This window comes from Patella vulgata, chromosome 8 (assembly GCF_932274485.2).
Source record: "Patella vulgata chromosome 8, xgPatVulg1.2, whole genome shotgun sequence".
Lineage (NCBI taxonomy): Eukaryota > Metazoa > Mollusca > Gastropoda > Patellidae > Patella > Patella vulgata.
Window position 1 is genome coordinate 28,050,378 of NC_065886.2, and position 15,991 is coordinate 28,066,368.

The 15,991-nt window shown below is 35.1% G+C and overlaps 1 protein-coding gene across 2 annotated transcripts in view; it reads left to right on the forward strand.

Moving 5' to 3' along the window:
* Positions 1 to 15,991, forward strand: part of LOC126829608 (protein flp) — a 49,973-nt gene that overhangs the window by 9,436 nt on the left and 24,546 nt on the right. The window contains exon 1 of one of the 2 annotated variants that reach the window (XM_050559555.2): positions 9,157 to 10,033. The exons of the other annotated variant lie outside the window; for it this stretch is intronic. Within the exon in view, the coding sequence (XP_050415512.1) occupies positions 9,657 to 10,033 (377 nt within the window). The 5' untranslated portion in view covers positions 9,157 to 9,656. Of the gene's footprint in view, positions 1 to 9,156; positions 10,034 to 15,991 lie in introns of those variants that run through there. 2 annotated transcript variants of the gene reach the window in all.

A 15,991-nucleotide genomic window follows, 5' to 3' on the forward strand; every position in this document is an offset into this window, starting at 1 on the left:
AGTTCGGTACGACAGGAATGTAATAAATAACAATCAATCGTTGTTTTGCTTTGTGAAATTCCGATGTGGATCACATCGGTATCTTCCAGAAATACCTATAAAGTAGCACATTTTAGCAAGAATAGCATTTGATGTTTCTACGAGATATAAAATCTTATAAACCACTTAAAGATACCTTCCCGCGTACAAACTGGATGAGTTGATGATATATTTGGACTAAAACACATTCAAACTAATTAATCTATCAAAATTTTGCTTCAAATCCTTCTCAAATCATTGTGGCATTGGAATGCACGTAAAAGATCCCTTGGCAGTTGGAATACGATATAAGAGTAGGCGATAGTCCCGCTCCCCGGGCAAAATTTCCCTCATAGCACACTTTATGGCGTATGCCCGTCTTCATTAGCCCAGTATAGGAGCAAAACAGTTGGAAGTTAAACCCCATTTCATTTCATTTCATTTCAAAACATTGTATTCGCGAGGGTATACCGCTGTTATAAAAACTATATTAAAAGAGGTCATGTTTGTGTCACGTGACTTGGCTGACACGGTACCTAGCAACGGGTGCGAAGCCGCGAGAGAATTCATTGCATACACCAGATGATGTTGTCTTTAATCACTGTCCATTTATCATAATTAAATATCGAAGCCTAATTAAATTCTCGGATTATCCACGGTCCACGTCTTTTTTTATCCCAGAAACTTGTGTACGCTTAAGCTCGCCATCAAGTTTATCAACTAGACATCCCTAATCGTCGGGTTGCCGGTTAAGGATACCCTTACAGTTTGTCTGGTATGCGCTCCGTGGGTAACGCTAAATATCGATTGGTTTATCCCCCACACCCCACGATCGCAATGCTTCCTAGCCTTCACCCCTCCCTCCCGGCCGATCACAATGCTTCCTAGCAAATTAAAGAAAGAAACCTGTTAAACAATTCCTATAGACATGAATTGATGGGATGTGTTGAATTTTCTCGCCTCGTAGACACTGTCACATCTGCCATGCGAACTTATTTTGAAATAATTGTCTTATAGAGTGATTCATCAACTATTCTGGGATTGATAAGATTCATGAATCGTAACCCATTCATATGGATAAATGTAATCCAGCAGTCTTTGAAAAAATAGGTCGTTACGCCGCTCTCCTGGCAAAATTTCCCTCATAGCACACTGTATGCCGTATGCTCGCCTACATTAGTCGGATGGATACAGAAAAGTAGAATGCTAAACCCCATTCCATTTACATTATATGCATATTAAATTAGCCACCTTTTGTTACAAATATGTATACGGGATTACACTATATTCGCCATATAGCTTGAAATCATGTTGTGCAAAATAGCCCTACATTATACATTCATAAACGTATATTATTTGATTAATAATAAATAATTGAATCATAGGCTGTCCATCTTATTAGTAGGTATCGACCATAGCTGTCAATGCATGTCTCTTATAATATAAAGACTGATAACATTGATTGTTTTATTTCAGAATGCTAAACTCCGATTTCCCTTCTCTTATCTGTCTTCAATCAGAAAAGCGTCTCGGCACATTCCGAATCTAACACAACGTTTAAAGCGACAATATAAAGTACTAGGACCTAAGGTTCCATAAAGCGGGTCTTGGGCGCACTGGAGGAAGAGGACATAGGGTTTAATTAACTGTGTACCCAAATGTTCACCGCCACCGAATCGCCATGTGTAATAAGACGTGGTTTAATTAATGTAAGATTGATTGGTTTCTGTATTTTTAGAATTCTTGTACAATGTAACTGCAATTTTCTAGGGGTGGGGGTTAATGATTCTATCAGCACACTTTTTAGGGCTCAGAATTATCTCAAACACGCCATATTTTTATTTTCCACAAGCGACATCTTTTTAAGCCATGATGGAGTATCAAACCGACATAACTCTATTCTAGTGTTTGGTGAGATCTGTCTATATTGGCTAGACAGCTGCAGTGGGCAGTCCTACCAAATAGTCACATCGGCCCGCTTAACGTACACAAATTATACTCTTTTTAAGTTGGACCGAAAACACCCCCACTCAAACCGCATCAACGTCGATTCAACCTTGATCTGCGCTCCGATGGGCCTTCACCTACGGTTAGATGTTATACATTAATACTGAGTTCATTGTTCGCCTTTAAAGCCTTTGGCATTAAGATAAGCAGCTGGTTGATATTAAAATTTCATGATCAACATGTTATAGAGTCGTATCATAATAACAATCTCTAGACTTCACAACATTTCCTATATGTTAATATTATAGTAACAGCTAACCTTGGACGATCTAAGATGTCCACTTATTGCAGCAACATAATATCCAATATCACTGAGACGAAGAACATTCAATTTTGCATCCACTTCTATAATTTTAAAAATAAATATATTTCACACCTTCATTTATAAATTCGTAGTGGTTTCACTTTTTTTCTGTTTAAAATAAGTTTTATTGCGTATACTACAAGGATTAAATAATAAATTCACTTTAGTACCGGGGAGCACAACACATTCTTTAGTTACATAGTTGGAAATTCCTACCTTTAACGCTTCATGATTGTTTGTAAATATAAATATTTTCGATTTGAATTATCTGACATGCAGTAACTAGCTTGGATATACACATTGCTGTCCAATCTTCTTTGAATATTTGAACTTCGGTCAACTTCAAGTAAATGTCGAGTGGCACAGTAAAAGGACACAGCAGGTGCTTGAACCAGTAGACGTTACGAATACTCTTTACTTGCGAATCTGTTGACTAGCTGGCTGCATCACAAGTGTAACGAAATAGGTCGAATATGGAAGCCTATCCTGTTGACTGGCATATCAAATCCGAAGTATAATACTATCCCTGCCACCGTCAATCGCCTAGGTACGACCAGCGTGCATACTGTTACAGCTCTCAAATCCTGGACTTATCATGAAGTTCCAACCCTAAAGTCCAATAGTTCTCAATTGTATTTTAAATAAAAATGGGTTTGATATGTAATCAAACGCAAAAATGTGACAACATATTATAATCAAACGCAAAAATGTGACAACATATTATAATCAAACGCAAAAATGTGACAACATATTATAATGGCCTATTTATAGGGTGCCTCACACAGCCAAAGCCCTAATAAATGTTCACAGTCAAATGCGAATCTCTAAAGTGATTGCGTGCATAGGTCTATGAAAATCGAAGCATATTTATCAAATGATAAAGCAATACAAATATCTAATTTTATCTAATCTGAATCACAGTCATAGTTAGATTGTCAGTAATCGAAATTACGTTCGATTATATTGCAATTTCCAATTTTGTGAATTGTATGCTCAGGAGCGGCATATTTTGGTTTAGTATAATTAGATTGTTGTTTATATGTGCATAAAGTTTCGTATAAAAATAGTATTGATAATCCAGTTCCGCAAATCAGCCGCGAGAAGGGCACGCAAGTCCAATAGCATTGAAAACCCCCGGGCACTATGCCGCCCGCCATGAACGAAAGCAGTCCATTTTAAAGGACAATGTTAGCTTCAGCCCATTTTAAAGGACAATGTTAGCTTCAGCCAATATTATATGTGATAGATCTGGCTAAATTTAACACTTCCCAAATATAATTCTAACACACAGATCTTTGCTACGGTTGATCCGTAACAAAGATATCAAGAATTAGAAAGTGACGCAAAAAAAAAAAAAAAAAAAAAAATGGAAAACATAAGTTAAAACAGATATACATTCAATTTTCAGCTCACTGATAAGTCCGTTGAAACTGAAAAGTTGTTATTGAGATACTGAGGGGGATATCTGTTCGAGACGAACTATATATTGCTTAATGGAGTTAGATAACTAATTTAAGGTATTTCATTGTTCAGTTGTATGATTCATTATAAAGTCATACTAAGTAAACTATGTTCGAATGTACAATATACAATATATTTAAGAATCTTCAGGAATTAAAAATGTATACTTATAAATGGAAATTTTTTATAATATTCTATAAATAAAATTGGTAAAAATTTGTCTAATCGTGATGCGACTAATGCTTGTGAAACAGTTAAAATTTTCAATGATTTTACTTATATATTTGTTTTTTTTAAAATAACAAGATGTGCAAGTATCACTTATTTTATGTTACGGGCTAAAGAGTGGGGATTATGACATGCTCACTAATACACTTTTGAATTTTATATTTGCCACAGTCATAAACAGCATACCATGTTTCGCATTAAGTTTGGGCAATGTGATATGCCGAACAAAATCGAACCTAAAGGTGAGACCTGGGTCACATCGAAGCTCAGATATTTTTTGAAAGGTTGTTGTTTGTTCATAATAGCATATTGGGAGAGCTATGTTACGTTAGATTTAGGTGGTTCAAGAGCTGAACCTGTTACACCAAATTAGGTTGGATACCTATAGTTCTTCATTTGTTTTGGAGGAAGCGACGGGTTTCTAATGAGAATTTTATGATGTTACAAGCAGTCAAGAGTAGTACCGGAAGTTGATCTTTTATTATCTGTGTTAGCGATGGTTCCATATATTTAATGATACGAGAGATTTTATCCTGGGACAATGTTTCAATTCGGTCCAGTACTCGAAATGTCAAGTCTCATGATCATGAATGAAATAATTGTTAGTAAAATTTTACAAAAAAAGAATTTTACTTTCAAAATATTGAAGGCGGGTAATATTTTGATCGCTATTCCCGCGGAAAATATATAGATGGGGTTATCAAGGCACTTATTGTATAGCATGGAAATTCGGGGGAACAGCAAATTCTCATTTAATTAACCAGTTTCATTCACTAAATATATTTGAGATTACTCGTTTAAGGTTGTATAGTTAAACTTACAGGATTATTTCTTTAAATTCTTCAAAACACGTTATTAACCGTGTTCTTCTTATCGATAGAGACCGGGTTTTTTATGTATATTTTTCCACGACCCAATTTTTAGGAGCATATTGGTATCAGTAAATTACATTAACCATAGTTCTAACATTTTTATAACCGAAAATCTGGCGAAATCATCTCACAACATATGCTTTAAACATTAGGCCATCATGTATTTCTAGTTCCAGTCTAGTAAATGGCTGTTTGCATCCATGAATCTTGATACACTTACTATAAACAAGTCATTAACGTGAAAAATAAAGATGTTTTATTACTATTTTAGATTCTAAATTTAAACAAATAAATCAAACGAAACAAAACATTTTTAATTAGGAATGGTATCGCGTATCTATCTTACTCAATAAAAACATAATAACAATTCATTAAAAACTGTCTTAGTTCTTAAAGTAGCACACACTTACTTTAAAGTATGCGTAGATGTATTTACGGATCTCATACAATCGATTCACGCAAAAATACATCCCACTACAAATATTTTCTCTGTGTAAACATGTCAGTCAAATACATCTGAGGCCCAAAGTCTGAAAACTGACTGTAAATGGTGCTTTCTAGTGAATAATGTCCTCTTGTTTCTAGCTGATGCACAAATATAGCGCATGGCAATATTACCAATTTATCCAAAGAAAATTAAATTAAAGACTAAAATGGCCCCACAAACTTACCCACCTACCCAAAGTAATCTAGGATATTAAATTATTTAGGGTCCCGAACATACAGTACTCGCAGGTTCCTTCTCAGAACATCCCTGGCGGAGAGATTATGTATAATCTGCCTAGTGCAAGAAACCACCACTAGTTATAATTAAAAACAGGTCACAATTCTAAGGAATACAATTACTGCTTATTACTGAGCAACGTTTCGACTAGGCTTCTCTATTCATTGTCAAGCAATGATAAATATGAAAATATAACAAGACAATATATAATCTAATTTTGTAATGTTTTCAATAATCATTTTTTAAAAAATCATAATTTATAATTGGCTATTATTTTGCTTTTCAGGGCTGCTGTTATTGAAATACAATGCACTTAATAGTTCAAATCCTGCTTTTCTAAATCACTATAGCATCCAGTGTAAATACTACTCACTAATTTAAATAGTCGGCCTTCAGGGGGCCATTGATGATTTATGCAGTCTCTGTTCTGTTGTTGTTTTTGTTTTTTATTACAGATATAACGTCCAATACAATGAATATGATATTATGGAAGTGTCTGGTCTAAGGGCTTTTCGTATTTAAGTGGAAGCACTTACACCAAAATGCACATATCAACATTTTGGGTTTATAATATCAATCAAATTTCATCTTTTTAATTTTTAGGGTGTTGTGATTGTTAAAATCTAATCAAATAATTGTAAATACTCCACAACAAGCAATCCATTAATGATTTGTGTTAATTCCAGGTAAAGTGGTCGCTGTAATCATTAATCAAATTCATTTTTCTTTCAGGGTGTGATTTGATCAAATCATTGTATATACTCCCGAACAAGTTATCCATTAAGCAATTTGTGTTAATTTCAGGTAATGCAGTATTGAATGTTGTTACTAGCATTAAACTTTTATAACCCCTAAGTTAGGTCTTCTTTAATTAATTAAAATGGTATCCATGGTTGGTCAGCGTTAACTAAGTATTTTTGTTTACATGTATATATTGCCTTGTTATAGTTTCATATTTTATCACTGCTTGATAATGTCTAGAGAAACCTAGTCGAAACGTCGCTCAGTAATAAGCAGTAATTGTATTCCATGACAAGTGAGCTGTTTATTCCAGTTCAATTACTAAACGCCATTGAAACAATTTATCTATAGTTAAGTGGAGCGATATATGAAGTAATGGCGACTATTTAACCTTCCTCGGTATCCCGAGTGGCATTGTCCTGTACCGTTCTACTCGTATAGAACGGAACGATACCACCGGGGACACCATTTGAGACGCGCCACAAATTGTTTTATTATAAATACTAACAAACTTGTTGGCTATAATGAATTGTTAAACAAATAAGTGTATCAGATGTCCAGCCCCGTAGTCAGCCGTAGCAATAAAACGCTTGTAGAGGTGTAGCTCATCCCAAACACCATTTACCGGCTACAATTACACCTATCCTGGTGATCATTACTCATAAATATCGATTACACCTTTGCAACCCACTAAACGCTGTAAAATTAACACTGTTCTAAGATTTATTGCAGTATAACACTGGTAGTGGTGTAGCGACACCATCATGGTGTATATCTCTTCCAAAGATCGATCTAGATCTTACAAAAAACAAAAAGAAAGTTACTAGTTCCACGGTGTTTCGGTATCTCTTTGTACGTTTAAGGTCTAAATATGGTGATTATGCTCCAATTTATACAGATGGTTCCAAAGATGGGGATCGGGTAGCTTCGGCTACTGTCACACCATCTGAGACCATTTCTGTTAAGACTTCCTCCTGCTGCTTCCATATTTACTGCTGAACTCAAGGCCATCTTTCAGGCTTTGGAGTTCATTAAATCCTCTTAATCTTTACAACACGTTATATTTACTGATTCTTTGTCCTCTTTACAAGCAATAAACAATAAACAGCTAGTACACGCGTTAGTAGCAGACATTTATCGTCTGTTACTATCACACGAGTTTAACGGTAAGGACATTGTCCTTTGCTGGCCCCACAGTCATGTTGATATTAAAGAGAATGATCAAGCAGACTTAGCTGCTTTAGATCTTCCCATATCACGATTGCTTTTACCTTTCACCGATTTTAAATTGTCCATTAACTTTTTTTATATATGAACGCTGGCAACGGTCTTGGGATCTTGCAGGCACAAACAAACTTCGTCACATTAAACCTCACTTAGGAGACTAGCCAAGCTCCTATAGAACCAACAGGAGAGATGAAGTTGTTTTGTGTATTGGTCATTCGTTTTTAACTCATATTTTCATCTTAAAGCGAGAGCCTCAACCAGAATGTGTTCACGGCCATATTCCTTTGACAGTTAAGCACAGTTTGATTGGGTGCAATCATCTCAAGTCCATAAGATTAAAATATTACCGTTGCCAGGTAGTACGTCAGTTATATTCCCAACCCGAGATATATAGTAAAGTTCTGACATTTTTAAAAAATACAAATTTTTATTCAAAATTTAAATTGTATATAGTCTATCATATATTATGTTTTAAATATTTATATATGTGAAGGATGTGATATATTTGTTTTTAATTATACTTTCTGTGACATTTGTTTTTAATTATACTTTCTGTGATGATGTTTTAATTTATCTCGTTAAATTCACCATGTTTCGCGCAATATATCTCTGTTGGAGCTGACGTGCCATAAAACTCTATTTCATTCATTTATTATCCAAAACACCCCACAATTACACCTATTCCGGTGTTCAGTAGTCTTGAATATCGGTTGCACTTGTTAGGAGTAGCTCTTTTAGTTGGTTACCCTTGCAGGAGTATTACATTTTACAAACGCTAGTTGTGGTGTAAAGTTTACACTTAATTAACACTGCTTATTGTTTTTAATAACAGCCATTTTAACAGTGTAAAAGGAAACCTCGATTTAAAACATTTTGTTACAAGAAATAGAGAGAACGGTTGTCGACTGTTAAAGGAGCTAAATCGCTAATATTTTGGACCTAGAAATTGGCACAAATGAGTAGCAACACATATAATAATGTAATATGAATTTATATAAACTGTTTTACATTCAATCGTGTTCGTTTTGCTGTGAATTGTCATCAGTTATGTTCGGCGAAATACGCCAGAAGTCTCAACCGCAGGTCAGTTTCTAGCGTCTGGTTATTCCAGTCAACACCGATATTATTTATTGCGCATGCACTCCAAATAAGAATATGATATCACCGTTTGACATGACTTGTGGAATATGTCTAGCCTCATTCTTTGAGCACCTTGTTATAAATGGCGCTGAAACGCATTATGGTCTTGTTATAAATGGCGCTGAAACGCATTATGGTACACGATTCGTGTACCAATGGTAAAATGTTTATTTTGTCTTAAATTGCAAAAAAAATCGTGTTTTCAATGTCGAAGATTTTGGATGATATTGAGTTACGGACGGACTTAGCTACTTTAAATGTTCACAACATAAATCAACTATGGAAAAGGGATGTGTATTGTTTTAACAGCAAAAAAAGTTTATATACGGGTTATTTTCAATTTGGTTTTCTTCATGTATTCATTTGTGTAACTGAAAAGAAACCTGGTGTTCTAGGAGCTACCTGGTATGTCAAATTAACTTTATCTATCAACTGTGAAAGCAAATCAAGCATTTGTAAACAAACAGATTCATGTCGATAAACAGATAGTAAGTGCTATAAACGTATACTAGCATTCCAAATGGAAGCGATAAGCAGGTGTGAGGCTTAATCCTTCGTTTACAACCACTTAAATTTATTTTCATTATCAACCACAACATCAATATAAGAAAGCCTTCTGGAAAAATAAAAGCGTTTTAAATAGTAAGAATAACACAACCGACACACTTGAAATATGTCACGTGGAATAGCAGTCGACTTATCGTGAATTTGATCAATATGGTCCAGAGGAATTGTCGTCTATTAACTAACGTCTGCACTCAAACTATTGTTTCGGATCGTAAAGGAACTTCACTGAACATTTTTTCTTTCGAAAATGGTTATTTGGACGTAATATGTATACTGGAAGACGCGTGTGAAATTCATTCCCAGTTATGGAAAAGGTATTGGCTATAATGACCGTGATAATGTTATATAATTTTTACATCTGTTAAATATGAATTTAAATATGTTGATAGCTCCTTCATACTCTGCATTCCACGTTCGGCCCCGAACTATAGTGTTAATAATATTGACAATGTTGCTGTACATAGTTAAAACAACAATGTCGGATTTCACTTATCAACCAAGAAGAGCGCCACCCAATCTACAGAAGTTTGAAAGAACGGTCAAAAATATTCTAAAGTGCCGAAATGTGCCTGCTGCATCAATCGCACTTGTGAGGGATAATATTGTCCTCCTGTCGAAGAATTACGGCTACGCTGATCCCGAAAGACAGATTCCCTCTAACAGGAATACAAAATTCTGTATAGGTTCCTTAACTAAGGCATTTACAGCTGTTATTCTTTCTAAAATTCTCAGTGAACATCCAAAGTAAGTGAATAATTTATCAGTTTTCAGTATTGTTATATTTTACTTGATTTTAAAAGTAAAGGATTTTTATACTAATGACAAATTAATTCATAATCATTTTCAAAGCTCCAGCTGTTACAGAAATATGCATATTTCAATTTTAAAAATATGCATATATCTGCAGGAAATCATTATCATACTGATGTATCCATATAATTTTGGATTTATACATTCCGCTTCACATTTTGATTTATACTTTCTGAAACGATTTAACATAGTTTAAAAACATATCAGCTTAAGCCTGTATCTGACAGACTTATTTACGTATGGCTGACCTTTTGGTATGTGCAGTCGTTCTGTTCTTAATGGTCAGTTGGCGCATTTGCAGAAACAATTATATAGTGGATGTCAGCATACACATGTTTAGGTTGTATATGTGAAATAAAAAAATGTGTGTTCTAGTTCCTGCGAATATTACACAATATGTAGTTGTTACAGGCCATTAACTTCCAAGTCAGAAATTTATATAAGGTTTTCTTGGACAAACTGGAAATGTTAGGATTCTTAGATAAATTAAACATTATATAAACATACAAAGAGAAGCCTCTGTAATATCACTTAAGGGAATGCAGAACTATTCAAAGCACTGTCACTTCTATAGAATGGCTTCTAGGAAAATCAAACACAGCGAAACAGCGATCTGGTAACAATAAATTGTATATAAATGTCACCAAACTTCGAACTCGGTGAACATTATCTTTGGTAATCACTGCAAACGTAGTAGTTATGTGTTATATTATTACAAAGATTTGATCTTAAATAAACAATTGGGTAATATAAGGTGCGTTCACACTGGGGGTTTAATGTGAATTGAATTCAGAATAAAGTCTTATTCCGGAGTTAGGTGTCATAACGAACTGAATGTGAAATAACGAGTCCGGTTATTTTTCCAAATTCAATCTGGAACATTCAGATCAACTGGTTTATCGGACACCGAATAACTTTGCACGCATGTTCACTTCTACTTCTCCCCATGATAAATTTCGTGCCAATAATTTCGAAGACGATATCTCACCTAAAACCTACCGGGATTATACTGTCCGGGTCAATATTCTGTAAATAAATAAATAATAATACAAACACACATCAGTTGGGGTATAGCCTGAATAGCCGTAGCCCCTCCTCACTGAAACATATACTGCGGTAACATAGCCAGTTAAAAATACAAAGATATATGGTGTGTTCAAATCACGGTTGATCATTTAAGGCCTAGACCTAAGGGGCAGGGCAGGCTAGTTCCGTTCCAGGAGTCTTTGTGTCTAGTAGAGTCTAGTCTCTAGCATGTATTGTATGTAGCTGGATGAAAATGACAACAACATGTATTGCTTTGCATTATGCATGTTTAGTGCTGAAAGGTTTTTAATTATGAAATATATCTTCGCCAGTACAGAGTCGAGAGTAAAGTACATGTACATACTTGTTTATGCCTAGCAAATGCGACCAGAAGAGTAATCACCGCTTTCACCTTTGATTCTGGTGCCAACGATGAAATCGTAACCGACACTTAATGGCAGAATGCAGGATCCTGCGTCGCTCAATGGCAAGACGAAAGATTCGGCGTCACTGATGTAGCCTCGGGAAATTTAACATTAGCAACAGAAATAATGACAAATAAGCAGCAGGATCACCATGATCACATAGGAGTCGGCCGTATAGTGCCGCTGTCAGGGCAAAATTTCCCTCATAGCACACTATATGGAATGCCCGTTTTCATTAGCCCAGTTCGGAGCAGTAGGACGTTAAACCTCATTTTATTTCATTTCAGTATAGGCCTACCGTATGTTTGAATGTTTTGACAAGATTTATTTAGCCTAAATTACAATGTTTTGAGAAGGATTTGAAGCAAAATTATGACAAATTAATTAGTTTGTATATGTGTTTAGTCCTATTATAATACCATAAATCACCCAGTTTGTACACAGGAATGTATCTTTAAATAGGCATAGGTACATGTACTATTGGATTGCTATGATAATATTAAACAAAGTCTCGGATACCGTACGTCCAATTAAATGGCATGGGTGCTAAATATTTAAGAAAAGATTTTTATTGACTCATCTTAAACAGGTAAACACAATATCAATATGCATTGCACATCGTCATAACATCACAACAATATTCATAAAATTTAGGTTACCGGTACAATAATTTACATACCTGTAATTAATTAAGAAATAGATAGATATGGTATATCAAGGTTGTGGACCCTCTAGAGACCACAGTTTTTATCCAATTTGGATGAAACTTTAAATATATGTTTTTATCATTAAGATCTTGGTTCCTTTTGATAATTATTAACATTAGTGCTACTTTGCTCTTATTTTTTGAAAAAATTTTCACAAGTTGATTTCCTTTATTTTGTTAATGTAGAATGGTAACGAACTGCTCTTTTCATTTTCTTTGTTTTATTTGTTTCGTTTGAATTTGATTTATCTGTTTAGTTTTTGATTGTTTAATTTTTGTTAGTGAAGTTGATTCTTTTAAACTTCGTTTTTATTTTTGAACTCTACTTGGTGTAGGTGTTCATCAGGTAATACCTCGACTGAGTTCAATATTGAGATTAGCCGGTTGATTTGTTGGATATAAACCTTTGAATAATAGCGCCTAACAGGCAGCTGTGTTTAATTATGTTCTCCTGATTTTGATTGTTTCTGTGTGTTTGAAGTATATGTTTGTGATATGCGCTTAGAAACACTTCACGTGTAATGAAGCGCTATATAAATCGAACAATAATAATAATAATAATCACGAATAGGAACGACGGGCGCATCCATCTTGGATATGAATGACCTTCACCTCTGCGAGGAGGCTATCTGTAGTTATTAGCATTCATTGCATGCGGCTCGGTTCAATTTGAATTCCACCCGAATAAGCCGTAATGTAAACGCACCACTTTTAATCCGAGACAAACCAATCCGAATAGAACATTCGTATCCGAATTGATATCTTTCGCGTCTTTACTGGGTATAGGTCGAAAGAAAATGTCTTTAAGAGACTTGTGAATAACAGCCATTCAGTGTGCTATGACGGAAGTGTTGCGAATTCAAACGTCGAGGGCTATTTTACACCCACCCGAATGACTGGTTCCCCCCACGCTGGAAAGTTCCGGGGCACTTTAGACCAAAAGCATGACCCCCTCCAGGTTACTCACAAAACCACAGTATTTCCCCCTGTGTGAAATAGATATGTATGGAAATTCAAAACAGGGACAGGCCTTCAGTTCATATAATTCATACACTATATTTCACTTATCAACTAAACAATTAGCAAAGTTTCATCATTTATTGATTTTGATAAAAGAAAAATGCAGCCTTTTGCAGTACAACCAAGGTTGAAATCTATTAAGTGGTTGAAGAAAAAGTCGACCAGTTCCAGATTTGCTTCTTTGTTGGAGTTTGTATCATAATAAATGTGAAACAATCGAGATTGCGAAGCGGAACCCAAGCGCATATTTCATGCATTGAGCTATATATGTACATATGTATTTGAAAAATTTCACTATATTGTGGAAAGGGTTGGACCACCTTTTGGGTTATGGACTGACACCTCTTGTGTGGCTACTTAATTGAATGACATCATGGCATAAGATAAAAATGTCGTTTAACCTTATAATATCTCTAAATTTATATTACGGTCGATTAAGAATTTGAAAAAGCCAATTAATCACACCTTCCTTACTTACAAAAGTAATCGTGCCGTCCAGTATCTATCTGTTCATGAAGCAAAGGCGATGAAATGTTTATCATCTGATCTAAATCTATACCAGTTGGTGTATAAAAACCATAAACACATACTGAAAATAGATTGAAGTGATATAAAGCTTTCATCTATTTTAGCTGATTCTAGTCGGTACGTGTTTTCTATTTTGTCTGGTTACAAGATTTGTCACAGTTTTATCTAACGATAATAATACACACCCACACCTGAAGCAGTCCAAGGTTTAAAACCCGATAACCTTCATTTTATTTTCATTCAATTCTGATAAAAATGATGACCGTACGGGGATGTTGGGTCAAGTTATACACTGTTACAGCATTGGGTGAGGTTAGAACAAAAAGTTGTTGCAAGTGCTAGAGTTTGTATTAGTAAAAGAGTTAACCTAGGCCCCCCAATCTGATGTTGGGGTTAGAAAAAAGATTACACGTTGGGGAATAACTTCGTTTTTTAAAATTGAAACTCATAGCCATTTGAAATAATTACTTTGTTACATCTACATTATTAGTGGATAATTATATGATTCCGGTGAGAAAAGCACTTTGTATACGCCCTCATTGTCATGTAGACGTATTATGCCGTCGCCCCTGTCCATTCGTTCACATTTTATGCGTGGACACTCTACAGGTCACAATTGTTATGCCTAAGATGTCGGATCATATCGATATTGGCATGTATAGGACTGTAACTTCGTGGATGTCGTCCCTGATTGTACGAAAAATCACGTTATGTGTGTGGACACAAATTTTTGTCCGATTTTGACGAAACTTTAAATATAGGTTTATATCCGAATGATATCGGATACGTTCGATATTGGCATGTATCGGAACGAACTTCATGGATATCGCGTCCCTGATCGTACGAAAAATCACGTTTTTAGAGTGTGGACACTCTAGAGGTCACAATTTTTATTTGATTTTAAAAACTGTTCAAATATATCACCGGTTACACCATAATTACAGTTGAATTAAACAATGTTTATTTTGATCATTGTTCATTTTCTATGCAATAGCCTTGACCAATAAGGACACTATTTAATTACCGAGCCTTTGTCAGCATGTGTATGACAGACTAAATAAATAATGGTAAATCTTGATTAGTTTTTAACTTTTTTCGGAATTTTTTTTTTTTTTTCAAATTTGATGTGAAGCATTAGAAAAATACGAGGATAAGCCTTATTGATTTTCCCTGTTCTGGCAAAATATGGGCGTATCTTGCATGACAGCCGTTTGTTTAATTCTTTATCTTTAAACTTAAAGGACAATATTGGCGTCAGTCATTGGTTAAACACGATCCAAATATAATTTGAAGAACGGAAGTTACGAAAGCAAAAGGAAAACACGAGTTATTCTTCTATATAACCGACTGAAATAACGAGCAAAAACAGATACACGGGCGAGATTTCACGGGGTTAATTCTTAAGAAATAAGTCAAGAAGTTATCGAAGCAGGATTTGATGCTGTAATTGTCTCCATTTTTGCTGAACAGTTTCTTTGAGTTTAAAAGTTAAAAACACAGTTACACTAGTGTACATTACGTCACAAATACTTACTACAACACTGCTTTTGACCTCACCACTGTATTCCTTACCGTAAATATCCTAAACTTCTCAACTCGTGTCTTGAATTGGGTTAATCAGATATGTTATTTCTATTAGTGATGATACACGATTAGATTTCCGTTCCAAAATATTACGGAATTTCGGGTTGTTTACTAATTTTAATTAAACTGTGAAAGTGAAACACAATGAAAGATACACCCCAACATCAGCTCTACCCGTGTATCCAATTCATAAGAGGCATCCACACATTACATTTTGTTTTATTTTTATTACTTAAATTGAGTCTAATGAAGCGTTCTGATAATTATAATGTTAAGACATGAATTAAAGAAAATATTAATATCCTGTCATTTTTGCATTACGGTGCCTCACACGGATTCGTATAGGGTTCTCTATACTTCACCATAAACATGTGGGGGGTTGGATGGCCGAGTATTTAGCACGCTCGCTGTATCATACGATCTGTCATTGAGTCAACTGGCGGGGTTTCGATTCTCCGGTTGTACGTGGCAAGGAGTAGGGTCGCCTGTCCAACCTCGTGGGTTTTCTCCGGGCCCTCCGGTTTCCTCCCATTGCTAAAGACCCTACGCGCAAGCGAATTATTGAAATAAAATTGAACCATGCGTTAGTCCCGAAATGACCTA